This window comes from Acanthisitta chloris, unplaced genomic scaffold (genome assembly GCF_000695815.1).
Source record: "Acanthisitta chloris isolate BGI_N310 unplaced genomic scaffold, ASM69581v1 scaffold5587, whole genome shotgun sequence".
In the NCBI taxonomy this organism is placed as follows: domain Eukaryota; kingdom Metazoa; phylum Chordata; class Aves; order Passeriformes; family Acanthisittidae; genus Acanthisitta; species Acanthisitta chloris.
The window spans coordinates 22,762-38,298 of NW_008681968.1; the positions used below are offsets into that span (position 1 = coordinate 22,762).

General features: G+C 41.2%; 1 protein-coding gene across 1 annotated transcript in view; it reads right to left on the reverse strand.

Moving 5' to 3' along the window:
- Window positions 1-584: 584 nt before the first annotated feature.
- EMCN (endomucin) overlaps window positions 585-15,537 on the reverse strand; it is a gene marked incomplete at both ends in the record, with an annotated part of 16,252 nt that continues 1,299 nt past the window's right edge. Inside the window, 4 exons of the mRNA XM_009078296.1 lie at window positions 585-646; window positions 1,398-1,422; window positions 3,115-3,210; window positions 4,737-4,802. Coding sequence (XP_009076544.1) covers window positions 585-646; window positions 1,398-1,422; window positions 3,115-3,210; window positions 4,737-4,802 — 249 coding nt within the window. The remainder of the gene's footprint in view (window positions 647-1,397; window positions 1,423-3,114; window positions 3,211-4,736; window positions 4,803-15,537) is intronic.

The following is a 15,537-nucleotide window of genomic DNA, read 5'->3' on the forward strand; positions in this document are numbered from 1 at the left end:
CATCTCTTTGCTCTGAAATTTTGCTTTCTTTTGTGCCTGCTATCAATAACCTCTATTCCTTTAGGATTTATTACCACATATTTTGTAAGAAACTGAAGCACAGGACAGAGGAACGAGAGTAGGAGTACTCTCCTGTGTGAATAGTACAGGGCTGACTGAACACTGCTGATACCAACTTGAACAGAGCTCCGTTTACATACAGGACTGCCTCCCAAGTCTTTGGGATATTACCAGTCTTCAAATGTCCTTGTGCAGCCAGATCTAGCCGATAAATACCATGATCATCATTACTCCTAACCATGCCTAGCTGTAGATCACTTACAATCAATGATTAAAAAAATATATTTTTCCTAAACCAGTCATACTCCTCACTCCCAAATGCCAACAGCACACACAGTGCAGCTGAACCAGAGCTCTACAGGATCCCAACCTGGGGATTTGCACTGTAGAGGAATTGTTTACAGTGACTTTGACCTGGCAGGAACTGAAGATGGTTTTATTATTGGAAATGACATCTCCAAAACTACTCTTCTTTGAGCTCAGAGAGGGAGACAGACAGACATACATACAGAGGAAACACTCACCAGTCTCAGAAGAAGTTGTTTTCACAGAAAGAAGTTTGACTCCTTCCTTATCTGACTGGGCCCTGTTGAAGTCAGAAAATATTTAAGCAAACAGTCACTATGCATATTGGTCAGCCAAAAAACCCTCTTAGATTATGATCCAGAGGAGGCAGAACCTGTGCCAGTCTACACTAGTAGGCTTGAAATGGGCTTTGCGTGGACTCATGTGCAGGACTTGGTGATGGAAAACATCATATATCAACATCTCTGAAAATACCTTTCTCTTAAAATATGTAATAAATCAAGTTTCATGACTCCAGGTTTAATCTAATGCTTTGCAGGAGAACTACATCTGGGGGAAAAGAGGGAGTCATCTTTTTTTTTTCCCCTGTCAATACAAGTCTTTTAGCCATGTTGAATTGCAAAGAAAATATTAAAAAGAGATAAAACACTAAAAAGAGAGGAAACACAAACAAAGAAAGGGGGATGGGAAAGGATGGGGGTGGAATCAATGGGACAAAAATTGGAAAACAAGACAAAAAAGACTGGGTCAGTGAGTCCTGACTCCAGCATAAGCCGTTTATCCATTTCAAAAGGATCCCCTGCAAAACATCTGAGAGTCATCACATTTCACGTGCTGGAACTGCTGCTTCTCATGCATATAGGTGTACAATAATTGCAAGCACAGCATTTCCAACAGTATATTTCTCTTTGGGGTGATAACTGCTTATTATGTTTGAACAGAGAAAGATCAAAGAAAATCCTATGTAGAATCTGCTGCATTTACAAGTGCCCCATGATAGATCTCAAAGCAATGAAAAAGGTTCAACCTACTGTTCAGTGCCATTCTCTTGTCTCTCTGGAAGAAGAAACAAAGTTAATATCATTTTGACTTCTGGAACACTCTTAAATAAACATTTAGACATAGATATTGCACTAGCTGGCAGAAGGCTTAGTTGTAATTTTTGCATTAAGTACATTAATACAATTAACCAGCTTGAATGGTAATTGCTATTTCTCTAAATCATCTATGAAAGTGAACTGATATTGTTCGAACTGATGCTTTAGGAAACCAGGAAGAATGAGATGTGGCTTGCCCAAGAGCACAACAGAAGCATGTTTTTTCCTGCAGCTCCCAAGTCCCTGGGTAGCTGGCACAGAGGAGGTGAGTATGCAACGGTTCTTGAGTACATAACAAGAGAGCTAAAAGATACAGGGTGAGGGGAGTGAGGGAACAAGCTGTCAGGCTGTATGCTCTGGGGTGTTTAACCTGGCATGACATCTGAGAACAGAGCCTGGCACCCCCATCCATAAGGAACAGGTTTCTCCCCAAAATGAATCATATAGTAAATGTATTTTATGCTTATGTGCAAGTGTGGGCCGATGGATGTGGCCAGGAGGTTACACTGGAGACATGGAACCAACTCTAGCCCTATGGCACTAAGCACAGGGCTTTCCATCCACGGGGGAATCACACTGGATAGGTCTGGGCACGTCCTACAGGAAGCACCACAGATATCTACTCTATCTTCCACGTGAATTTGCTAGTACAGTGCCTGATGGCATTTGTGGATAGGGGAGGCTGGTGAGGAAATACTCTTCATTTCTTATCTTTATCTCCACTCTGAATATTCAGTAATTTCCTAGGCAAGGATCACACCTTGCTCTGTTTGTCTGGGTCTGTTTTTCCATATAATTGGCTAAATTGGTTGTGACACACTGCCTTGGTTTACAGCTTCAACACCCTGTTGTGATTTTACATTTTCAAGGCCTGGTGATTTCACAGTTCAAGCTCTGCACAGGTCTCCTAACTCATGCCAGCTGACGGGGACAGAAAAACCAAAGTCTGGATTCAGATCTGGGTTTGCACTTAATGAAGAATTACACTTGCCTGTGTCTCGTTCAGGCAACTCTGAAACATTTGGCAAATGGAATTTGATGAAGCTATACCCTGTTATCTCAAGTATTTAATGGACAGCAGTGAAACAGATACTGAATTTAGCTGCTCTGCCAAAATGACTGTTTCTGAAAATGCTGCTTGCTCAGAGATTTTGTTCCCACGTACATTATACTGTAACTGGAAAATTTTACTCATGCATAATGTGTATGTGTATGTATATATCAGGTATATCCCAAAAGAAAACACTAGGTTTTTTTTTTTTTTGCCTGTATCAGGAAGAAAGATAAAAATAAATATAGTGATTTTGTTGAACAATATCTTCAAACTTAGTTTTCATTGTCTATTTCTACCTGGTTGACTGATTGTGTTAGCAGAAGTGTTTGTTAGCTCTTTGGAGCTGCAAAGGCATGAACAAAAAGCTTTAAGCATTATATATTCTCAAAAAATCAGAGACATTTTTGCTCAGTCTATTCTTCCTACTGATTTTGAAAATGAAGTGTTACTTTCCTACTTTAGGCAAAACACTTTGAAATACAAGAAGCTTTCCCATCAGACTACCATAACAGCTATACTTCAGGTAACGTAAAAGAGACCTTTTAATAATAAAAACTGCATTGATTTCATCCCCCTCAGAGAAGGGAAACCAAATACCTGGAGTTTTCTTCTGGCACATTTTGTACAAAGCCACCAGTGAGAAGACAGAGAGAGTGATGACTATCAAGGTGATGACAATTGGCAAGATAATGCCTACAAAAGAAGGAGAACATAATTTTGGCTGCTGCCTCTGGCTTGCATTGCCTCTGTGTACAGGCACTTGCATACAGAAAGGCAAGAGACACCTCCAGCTCCACTTTACCAAACATTATCTATTTCTCTGCAATGGAGTAGTCTTCTGCTCCTGTTATTCTTTCTGCAAGAACTGAGCCTCAGGCCCAAGGCTTTGTGAAGGGAGGATTTAGGCACCTTCCTTCTCCCTCCCTTGCTCCTTCCCACATACTCATACTGCCCTGGGAACTGGTTGCACCCATTTTTTTCAGTAGGAGAGTGAGGTTTCAGCACCTGCTCCACTGGGACCACCATAATCTTGACCAAAATATTCATGATTCACCCCAGTCTTGACAAGTCCCAAAGGTTTTGTGAGACTGTCGTGTTTCAAAAATAAAGTTTTCATACATGCAACTTATTTTTTCCTCTTTTTTTTTTTTTGAAAACAAGACTTGTCTGAAATTCAGCAACTGAATGATTATTTTGCTTTCAACATCGTACACCCAGAAAGGTACCAAAGAGTTACATAATTCAGTAACATTCCCCACAGCACTTACAACCAGGGATAGCAAATGAAAGATCTCCTTTTAAAATGAGGACATTTCTTTCCTTTTATTATTTCCCACCATCTGCCATTTCCTGACAGGTGTTTCCCAGCCAAGAAGCAAAAAAGAAAGAATTATGTAATGAAGAGAAGCTTTCCTGAGGAAGCATAAGCCCAGCTTCTCCCCCCTTATCTTTTTCTCTGGCAGCGATCGGCCACATTCAAATTTAGCAGGTGCTCTCCTGCCTGCTGGCCTCAGCCTGTGTAGCCTTCCACAGCATCAGACATCATGTTGCCTGATACTTAGAAATAGCATCGTCGATGGCTCTCGATGCAATCAAAAGTTAATATTCATATAGATGTGTATGTGCATCTATGGAACTAGTGGGAGAGCACAGAGACAAGTTTACGGTGAAAAATGTCGAGCATATTTTACTAAGCCAGTACTCTGGATAGGAAATCCCCAGACTCTGGGGCAACACTTTTGCCCCAGAGAGGCATGAAATTAAAATAAAAGATTAAATAACATGCATTGTGCAAATATCTAGTACTTAGTTTGCAGAAGACTGCCTCTTAGACCTTCTCTCCCGTGACAATATCAACAGTGTATTCAGATAACACATTCATAAAAATATATTCACATAATATGTACAAAATGTATATGAACAACTTTTTCATATATTTCCTTGTGTCTTCTCTCACAGGAGATGACTCTGTTCACACTTTTTTTTTCAGCCTTACTACTTTGAGTCAGTCCTTGGGAATAATTGTGCTGCTCTACAGTGAGAGCAGAGTCAACTTGTTAAGCTCAGCTTCAATTTGAGAGGAGTTTTATAACAGGCAGTTAAATTTGTTTTTTAATAGGGTCTATGTATGGTAAGGCTAGAAATAAAACTGCCAGTTTCATTTGTCTGCTACTCCAATCACTCATCGAAAGCAAAACTGATAAAGTAGGAACACTCACTAGAATAGTGGATATCACTCTCTGGCTCTTTCTTGTCTCCAGAACTGCTTCCAGGTCTGCCAAAAGCTAGATGTGCAAAAGAAATATTGCCTTTCAGTAAACACGTAATAGCAGAAGTCCCCCAACAACTCCCCTCCCCAAACAGCTTTTGTGTCCCTAGTTCTGGAGGCACTTGGTGCTTCACATCTATAGTTCTTCTAAATCGTACTTGGATTAACTTGGCAAGAGGGGTGAAAAGGTTTATCTAATATGGCCTAGAAGAAACACACGCTTTGCATGGGTGCAGTTTTTCGTAGGATCATCTGCTTGTCCACTTACAGGTTATGAACTATAACTTTTTTCACTTTTAGGAAGTTATGGTACTGTTCAACATTACAAGAGTATTCTTGACAAGTAAATACATGAGAAAGAGAGTGAAAATTAGACCTGTCTCCAAAAGAAGAAAGACCAAAATATTTCACTGCGAAGTAAAAAAAAAAAAATAAGAAAAAAATAAAAGTGCTAATATTAGATGAAAAAGTCCAAAGAGGTGCAATATTAGTAGATAGCAAGTTTCTTGAGAGTTGTTATAGAGGCATGTGCATGCTCTCTCTGCCAAATTTGGAGAGAGCAATGACTGCTGTGAGCCTCTGGGGCATTTTCAGGGCTGGGTTTAAATTGTGAGTCGCTGGGGCATTTTCAGGGCTGGGTTTAAACCAATGCATTTCTATCTTCAGGTACTAATCTGAATTTGATCCAGGTATCGACAGCCCAAAATATTTATTACCTTGTGGCAAGCAGTCTATGAAAATCAATCACTGAAATTCCAGAGAGAAAATACAAAACTCAAACATTGGTGTTTCCCCAAGTTGCATTATATAGCACACAGGATTGTAATTCCATATTGGATGGAGGCTGAGTAGATGTTGTGCTTACAGCCGCTGAAGAAGTTGACCAGCTGCACAAATGTAATGCAAGGTCGAGCGTTTCCATTGCCCGTCTATATACCAGAAATGGCTCTCAAACAGAGGCATCTGGGGAAGGTGGTCTCTTAAGAAGGGGTCCTTGTAGAGATTATAGCTCTGTGTATAAGTAGCAAGAACGTGGTAGCAGCCACCAAAGTTCTGCTCCATTGCTTGGGTACCTATTCATAATCTGCACCTGTAATCATGCATGGTTCCTCTTCCAAAGAACAGAAGAGTGCTCAAATTGTTGGGTGGAAGATATGAAATTGAGTCATTAAAACCAAATTCCCACAGCCACTTTGTGGTCTAGAATGCAATTTTGTTCTCATAAGTCTCTGAAAGGCATGTCCCTATTTTTTTCCAAAGCTTTTGTACAGGCAGTACTTGCCACTCTAATCTGCAGAATGACAGTAACAAAGTTTGTTTGTCCCAGCCATGTAGGGCTCCTTCTTCCTTGCTGCACTGATTTTAAACTTAGGTCCACTATTAAGAAACCATTTTGGTGGGTGTTTTTCTTTTCCCCTCTGCTCCATCCCCTTCATTTTTCTGGCCAGAAACAGAAATCTAGGGAAAAATGATCACTTACTAAGTGCTGTGGGGTGCCTAAACAATACAGCTGCAGCTGAGACATTCTGATGCTATAATGTAGGAATCAATCATTGTCCAATACCCTTATCTCTGAAAAATCACCGTTTCTTTAAAGCAGAAGTTCTTTCTCCTGTGGTGCCTGTCTGCTGAGGGGTGATAATGTAAGGATGGAAACCGTGAGCCATTATCAGGTGACTAAAATAATTCCTATGAATTCTTAATTCCATGTGATTGTTTTAGATTTCCCAAGGAAATACTACTGCTCTTTTTGGTACCTTATCTGGTATACTACATGATATACAGGGCAAGCAGGCAATTATCACAGCAATGAGTTTCCCTGGATACTGACTGAAAATGTCAACAGACACAAATTATACTGAAAAGCACGAATGCATATCCCTGTATTTGTGCAGGAGATTTGTGCATCTCCTCAGGAGAAAAACTGAGAATTGAAATCCTCTGGTTATTTTCTTGGCTATCTCTTAATTGGCCAAGATGTGAGTAATGCAGGAAAGAAAAATCCATAGGTTAGCATTTTAATTACTTGTTACCATCAATAAGAAGTATGATAGCTAAAAAGAAACACTAGTTAATAAAATAGATTAAGGATCTAAAACATTTAGCTCATTTCTCCACTTCTTTCATTAAAGTTTCTCACAAGCCAGCTCATCCTGTCTACTTTCTCTGAATCTGGAAGGTATTTCCCAGGTATGGATGATCTGGGACCAGAATAACAATTAATTGCAGAAATACAACCATCATGGTAACAGAAGGGACAAGATTTTGCTGACAGCAGTGACAAGAATTGCAGGGACCAGTACAGAAGAGATTGTTTCCTGATAAGCCCAGAGAAAGGAAAATAGGACAATACAGGTTAGGTTCATTAGCACAGGAAACTTGGGATACTCTGGGGCCTGCTGTTTCTAACCGCAGGACAAGGAACAAGAGCCACTGACAAGAACAAGCTCCTTGGTAAACACTCTATTTCTATCAGCTTCCCATTGCATCATGCAGTATGCCAGGCCTGATTTTTTTTTTGTGCTCCCACCCTGTTTTCTTTTCATTATCTTCTAGTCCAACATGGTATTCAGCTGAAATCACTGCAAAATTACTCAGTGCTATAAGTTGAACATCACTCTTCTGATTCTCTGTACTATGTTCAGGTTCATTCTTCCCCTAAAACCTCCTTGTTCCTGGAAATTTCCTTTCCTCTGACTGCCTGTCTCCCACCCACAGCAGCCTTTTTCATCAGTGCATGTAGAGCAAATTCTTCTATTGCTCCTACTTGTTAAGATAATCCTCAAAAATCATAGAATCATCAAGGTTAGAAGGGACCTTTAAGATCCTCCACTCCAACCATCCACCAGCACTACCACTGTAACCCCTAACCATATCACCCAGCGCCAGATCCAGATGCCTTGGACACCTCCAAGGATGGTGATTTCACCACTGCTCTGGGGAACTTATTCTAATTCCTGACAGTGACTCCAGATTGCTGCAGCCAATGAAACACAACAATGCTAAATAAACCTTTATCCTCTTTAAAGCCAGAAAGTATTTTTGGTATGAAATACATGGAATTTCAAGTCACTACATATGAAGACTGAAGATTTTTGTTGCAGAAGGGTTACTCTAGCAGATAGTAATTAAGGAATGAGTATTCTCTCTGCTCTTGCAGAAGGGTTACTCCAGCAGATATTAATTAAGGAATGAGTATTCTCTCTGCTGAGCAAAGTGATTTGTTCATTACTGCCACAGTTTTGGCTTAAAATTGCTTGTGTGAAAATGTTAATGCATTAAGAAACTTATCTTAAAACAAGCTTTACAAAAGCACATGGTTCACAAGCACAGAGTACAGTAAGTAGGTAAGGAAAAAAGGGTCTGTACCGCTTGTTGATTCTGTTGGAGAGCTCACATGAAGGCCTGCAATAAAACAGAAGGAATAGGTTTGTTAGTATCTTTTTTAGATGTCCAGAGTCTTCACAACATGCAAACTGGCAGACTCTAGCAAAATGCCCAGTAACCCCACAACAAATGCTGCCCCAGAACAGACGTGCTAAGACTGTTCCCATACCCAGGGATTCTGAGCTGTAAAGGTCTGCAGATATCCTTCATGGATGGGAGCAGAATCCAAAGCCCAGCCTATGCCAGGTTGTTACTTTGCTCAAGAGAAGAAAATCCTGAATTAATTGATACATTCCTAAAAAGACTCCTCCTGCCAAAACCAAACTGCCTGGGAGTGCATAGCTGGCATTTAACTGACAAATAAGTGTTTTAGTAAAAGAAACTCAAATGCCTAATTGAGACGTCTTCAAGTGTCACAAAACCCTTTACAAGAGATCTTTGTTTATTATCTTGGTGCTTCTGGCTAGCAGACTGTCAAGCAGCAAGAGTAAGAGGCATTGGTAATGAGGAAGAAATCGACCTTGCAGAGCACTGGGCACAATGCTTACTGGCCCACTACTGTCAGCTTCCCCAGCCACTTCACAAGGTTTTGGTGCACAACACTTATTTTTTGTCAGGTTTTTTTTTTTTTAGCATGATGCTTTTGTGCATCTGGACTGTAGCAGGCTTGGAAATTTGGGTGTCTATGAATACCTCACATTTGGAGACCAGTCACAGACAACCATTGCTCCCATAATGATTTTTATTACATTATATTAAATCTCTGCAAGTTAAAGGCAGATGAGCACCTAAATCTTCTGTGTCTTTGAGAATATCCACCTGTGTGAACTGGCAGCAAAACATTTGTCTGCTCGTACAAGACAGACTTTAGCCAGGGTCAAGTGACTGCCAGTCTGGTGAGACCTTTCACACTGGGTTACAGGAGCTACCAGGGAAACAAAATACCTCAGGCACTATATATCGTCAGCAGCCACTCGTTATTTTGAGGTATAAATCACAGAATCCTTTAGGCTGGAAAAGACCTCCAAGGTCTAACCTTTGACCAATCTCCTTTTCATCAACTAGGCCATGGCACTAAGTGCCACATCCAGTCATTTCTTGAACAAGACCTCCAGGGATGGCGACTCCACCATCTCCCTGGACAGGCCATTCCAATGCTTGACAACCCTTTCTATGAAGAAATTCTTCCTGGTGTCTAACCTGAACCTCCCCTGGCACAGCTTGAGGCTATGTCCTCTTGTCCTGTCACTAGCTGCCTGGGAGAAGACCTCAACCTCCACCTTGCTACAACCTCTTATCAGGTAGTTGTAGAAAGCAGTAATTTCTCCTTCTCTCCAGGTTAAACAACCCCAGCTCCCTCCAACTTCTCATATGGCTTTCTCACTAGACCCTTCACCAGCTCCATTGCTTTTCTCTGGACATGCTCCAGCACCTAGATGTCTGGCTTGAAGTGAGAGTCCCAAAACTGAGCACAGGATTCAAGGTGTGACCTCACCAATGATGAGTACAGAGGGACAATCACTTCCCTGGTCCTGCTGGCCACACTATTTTTGATACAAGCCAGGATACCAGTGGCTACCTGGGCACACTGCTAGCTCATGTTTAGCTGGCTGTCAACCAGCACCAAATCACAGCATTTGGTCACCTTTCTCTAGGCTAGAGGACATTATAAAAGTCCCCCACGTTGGGTCTGTTCAGGGTTCACTGCTGCCAGAGCATGTGAGGAATGTGGTGCATCTGACCCTGTGCTGAGGGTTCCTCAGGAGGATGTGGCCCAGGAGCATGTCCTCCACGTCCCAGCTGTTCCAGGCTGTGGGAACCACAGAAGGAGCATCATGAAGGCAGCTGTAACCTTGCGCAGGCATTAGGCCTCTTTCCTGAGTGCCCAGGGTTGCTGTGCTCCTCCTCCAAACCAGGGTCCCCTGGGAGTACAAATCCACTCTTAGGCCCTTGCTGCACTTTCTGTGCTGTGGACTGATGCTTTGCACAAAGACAGCTCCTACCACTGGAGCTGTAACACCAATGAAGCACGATATTCTACTGCTGTGAATGTACTCTTTGAAAGCCAGAATGCTTTTCCTCCTCTCTACACCCAATTAAAAACATGAATCACTTCTGCCACTGGGCTGTAAATAACTGCTTTTGCTAACGATATATGTGACAGAACTTTAACTGCATTTTAATCACAAACATTCATGAAAAGCATGTTTAGGTTGACAAGTGAAGTAGTTAAAAGTCAGCAGTAAGAGCTCTTCTTGATCATACTAAATATTTTTAATGCTGAAGGTATGCAGTTACCACGCCCTGGCTTCCTAGAACGCAGAGGAACCTTTTATTCCTCAGCTTTTTATCATCTCATCAATCATTCTGCAAAAAGCAATGTCACCTCACTCAGAGAGGATATCTGTGATTATTCCTTAGGCAATGTTTATAGAATGTTTGGGCAACATTTCCAACAAGACCAAGGAAAAGCTTGAGGAAGTTAATAAATCACCTGTCAAAGGAAGTTTGGAATAACACACAGTACAGAACACAAAAGTTCACATACCTGGCATAAAGGAAACATCCAAATATGATGTGATTGCTTGTTACTAGAATACTGCCTTTTCTTCAGCCTATAAGGAGTGGGGTCCCATGGTGAAAATAACATGTGATCACACAGCAGTGGTCAAGCAAGCAAACTGTAAGGCCCTGTGTGTGCATATTCTTGGAGAAAGGCAAAAGACCTTGTCATGCCTTACAAATATGTCCCTTCCCTATGAAACTTCAAACCTTGTCTCCCAGGTCTGTGGAGCTTTCATATGAAAGAGCCCCAAGATTACAACAGAATTATACATTTTTCCTTAACGTCATTGTTAACAAAGGTGGTGAACCATCTTGGCTCAAATTAGAGCAAATAAATAAATAGAAAAAGCATGTCAAGCCCAGGACTGATATCCACATTCACCTCAAAGACAGCTGTTTGTCAAAGTTGAATGCAGGTAACATTAGGCGAATGGGAAGGGTTGGGTCACCTGTTGTTAAGTACCCACTAGCACAATGAAAAACCACACTGCTGTTCTTTTGCCAGACCTTGCCACTTCAATAAACCCAGACAGAAGAAATTATCCCAGGTAGGAAACACGATAGCAGCACCCTGCCCTCCCTCTCTGAGCTTCTGTTAATGCTTACAACTGCACACATCTACATGCAATAAAACTATGAGCATCTTTCCCAAAGATAGCTCACCCATGTTCTGCTAGAGCATGAAAAACCATATAGCAAACATCTCATGCCTTTCTCTCTCTCTCCTCTCCGTCTCCTGTATGCAAGCAAGGCACCAGCTCACCCTCTGTTCAGAGATTGCTCAGTCCTGCCACACAAACAAAGCTGTGCTTATCAGAGTGATTCAGCAGATGCTTTCAGTTTGCATTTTCCATAAGTATCCAGTGCCCTTTTGCGTGGGGGCTTACATGCTGCTGCTCTACAGAAAGAGAAGGACAGAAGGAAAAGCAGCATTTCATTTGCTCACATAGTTACTGTAGTTGCTCTAGCTGCCTGTTCAGAGATTACCACATCCTTTGGGGCTGCAAGTTAGATGCTCTGCATAAATAATCTGGAAAGGTTTCCAGATTCATCATGAAATGTCAGGAATACAACACTGGCTCTGCCGGGTTCCTCATTATGCAGCAAGGAGAACAAGAATTAAAAAATTTGGCACATGACCATGGCTTGATTTGAAATTACCTGTCTGAGTCAGTTCAGTGCTGGTGAGAAGCTTGACAGATGGAGGAAGAACTAAACTCTCCTCACTCTGTTCTCCAACAACTGCTACCTAAGCAGCCTGGATACCCTGCAGTTTGCTACTTCTGTTTTTTGGAGTGCAGCCACGTGAAACTGTGTTTACTGGCAAAACAAGCGAATAAATTTGGCTGATTACTCAGAGGGGATACCACAATATAAATCAAAGCAAAATTAAAAACTTTCAAAACCCCTTCTTGCCCTGACAATACTATAGATCTGCAATACTATTAACTGAGGCATTGCTATATTTTCCATCTCCCAGGAACTTCTATTTTTGTGTCTGTTTGTGAAGGAGCTGAAGATATGGTGGGTAATTTTTACCTAATATCACTATCCAGAGTTCCTACACAGTTTGTGTATAGTAAGAGTCAAACCCTCCTGGTCTTACTCATAAAAATGTTTCTTAGGGAGATGCCTCCTGTGAATCAAGTGAGTAGGATTTATAATTGGAGGACTGCAATAAAGATATCAATAGATGCAGCAGGTTGATTCATCTGACAGTTTATTATAATAGATCATTTAATCTTACCACCCTGCTGGGTGAACTTAAGCTTATACTGCTTTATGGATTTTTTGTTGTTTAGCTCACAGCGTAAAAAGCTACAATACTTGCAGTTTCTCAGATGTCTTTAGACTCTGACCGATCCATTAAATCTCCTATTTTACATTTATTAAACAAAAGGAGAAAATTAAATATTAGCAAGCAATCCTCAGTGGAGGTGGAGAATGAGTAGGAGGCATATTGTTAAAGAAGTGTATGTGTCAATGGCATGCAGGCAGGTTGCTCTCTTTGCTAGAAACAGTCCCTATTGCCTTCTCTAGCCTGGGTGAGCACTATATGCAGCCCCTCTTCTGTAGCTGGTGGTTTAATACAATAAAATTGTTCTCTGCTATTTCTCCAAGTTCTTTCCTAGGCTCCCCCACTCTTTTCAGTTGCTTTGCAGCTCTCTGTGGCACTCCTCCCACAGCCTAATCTTTTGATATGGCTGATTGGATATTTCTCTGCAGAATATTCTGTCTTCTTTTTCTGCATCAAGAAAGGAAATTTTCACCAAAATGGCTTTTTTTTTTTCTTTTCAAACGGAAAACGGTCTCAAAACTAAATATATTTAGACAGCTGAATTATTTTTGTTGTGCATACCAAACAGAAACATTCTGCTTTGGATCAATTTCACATTAATTTGTCTTCCCCTGAGCTCCCACGCAGAAGCTGTGGCTCAGGTACCTTCAGCTTGCAAGATATGTTATCCCCTATGGGCTGCAGTCCCAGAGCCTTTGCACATAACAGCATCAGCTGTGGTGATGCTGTTATCTAGGCCCCTAGATAAGCCCCCAAACATGAAATTGCAGAGACCTATGAATAAATAATCTAATGGCAATGAGAGAGTCAGCATTTCTTCTAGTCTCAGAACAGAATGAAGCCACTGGCTTCACACTTGCATTGCCTGAAAATTATTAGGGTGTAGCATATGGCTTCCCTTGGCCCTGAGCAACTGCACATAGGAGAAGAAATCTGTTGAGAAGCCACCAAAATGTTTTTTACTTAAGCATATACAGAGAAAAAGGGAGTAAGGGTGGTCTAAGGTGCAACTGTTTGGGTTGAGCTACCAAACACATCAGGGTGAGTAAGGGGATTTTTCTTGCATATATAAGCTCCAAGAAAGAAACTGGTGCTGTAAGGAGACAGGAAAGGTCAAAGTGTGGAAATCCTGGTGTGGGAGGAAGTGATTTTGAAATGGCTGTTTTACAGGAACTCAGATTACTAGCTATGCCAAGCACCTAGACTGACTCCCCCTGGATAGATGGGTCTTTTCAGTCTCAGCCAGGCAATTATAGTCCTGGCATCTTGGGTAGTCCCTGAGCTCAAGAAGATTTATTGGTTTTACAGCAAAGTGAACTGAGTAAGATGATAACTTTTACAAATAGACCCAAGAAAGGTTGCAAAACTTTCTGGACAAATTTAAATGTAAAATAACATTGTAGAAACAATGTATTAGGTAATTCAATACATGTGATCCATAGTCAGATATGTATTACAATTTAATTTTAACCTGGAGAATTTACCTATGTGAGAGAACATTTAATTAAAATGTACTTTAATTTAATTAATTTACTTTATTTTAATTTACTGTTTTATTGCAGTGTACAAATGGTGAGGTTTCCATACCGTGTACATATCTGCCAAAAGGCACAAGACCTAACAGGATAGTCAAGTAACTACAGGTCACAGTATATGCCTCATGGGAAATGGGTTTATTGAAATAATTGCAAAGATCCTCTCTAAATCAGGGGCCTTGGGTTAAAAATTAAAAATTCCTAACTTCCTTAAAACATTTATTATATCTTTTTGCATGCTTCTAAGCATTTCAGTGCATACTGAGCATACAATATTGCTCCACTTTTATATCCAATCCTATCTTTTGTGAGGAAAAATCACAGTACACATGCATGCTTATCTCCCACAAACACAATCCACAGGTTGTAAAAGGAGTCTTGTATCCCTTGGGGGATGTTAAACATTAATAATATTAGGGATAAGCAAACAAAGACAGTGTCCTTGTTGGATTTATACGCATGTAGTACTGAATGAAGTGAAGGCTCAAGAGACCTTAAGAAAGCCTGAATAAGTGGTTCTTCAAAACAGAATGTGTTGATTTGGGCTAAAGTAGAGTTAACTTTCTTCACAGTGGCTAGTATGGGGCTATGTTTGGGTTTTGTGCTGAACACAGAGTTGATAATGCAGAGATGTTTTTGTTATTGCTGAGCGGAGCTTGCACGGAGTCAAGGCCTTTGCTGCTTTCTGTACTGCCACACTGGCAAGGGAGTTGGGGATGCATGGGAGATTGGGAGGAGACACAGCTGGGACAGGTGACCCCAACTGACCAAAGGGATATTCCATACCATATGACATCATTCTCAGTATATAAGGTGGGAGGAAGAAGGAGGAAGGGGGAACATCTGGAGTGATGGTGTTTGTCTTCCCAAGGAACCGTTACGCGTGATGGGCCCTGCTCTGCTGGAGATGGCTGAACACCTCCTGTCTGTGGGAAGCAGTGAATTAAGTCCTCGTTTTGCTTTGCTTGTGTGTGCAGCTTTTGCTTTCCCTGTTAAAATGTCTATCTCAACCCATGACCTTTTTTAGCTTTTACCCTTCTAATTCTCTCCCCCATCCTGTTGGTGGGGGAGTGTGTGAGTGGCTGCATGGGGCTTGGTTGCTGGCTAGGGTTAAACCACGACACCAAAAAAAGTGAAGCCAGCTGGAAGCATAATAAATAGTCACTCATATGACTTAGCCTCTACATCCAACACAATGTTGCTTAGTGAATACATATATCAAAACACACCCAGAAAAACCATAAAACTAGACTGAAGTTGGGAAGAATTAATATATATTTGACCTTGCATGTGACCACGTTGTGCTTTGAACAATGTCATTTAATTGCATTAATTTGCTCTCCAGATCAACATATTCTGTTCAACATCTTTGTCAGCGACATGGACAGTGGATTGAGTGCTCCCTCAGCAAGTTCACTGACCACACCAAGTGTGTTGGGTAGTCACAGCTGGAGGGGAGGGATGGG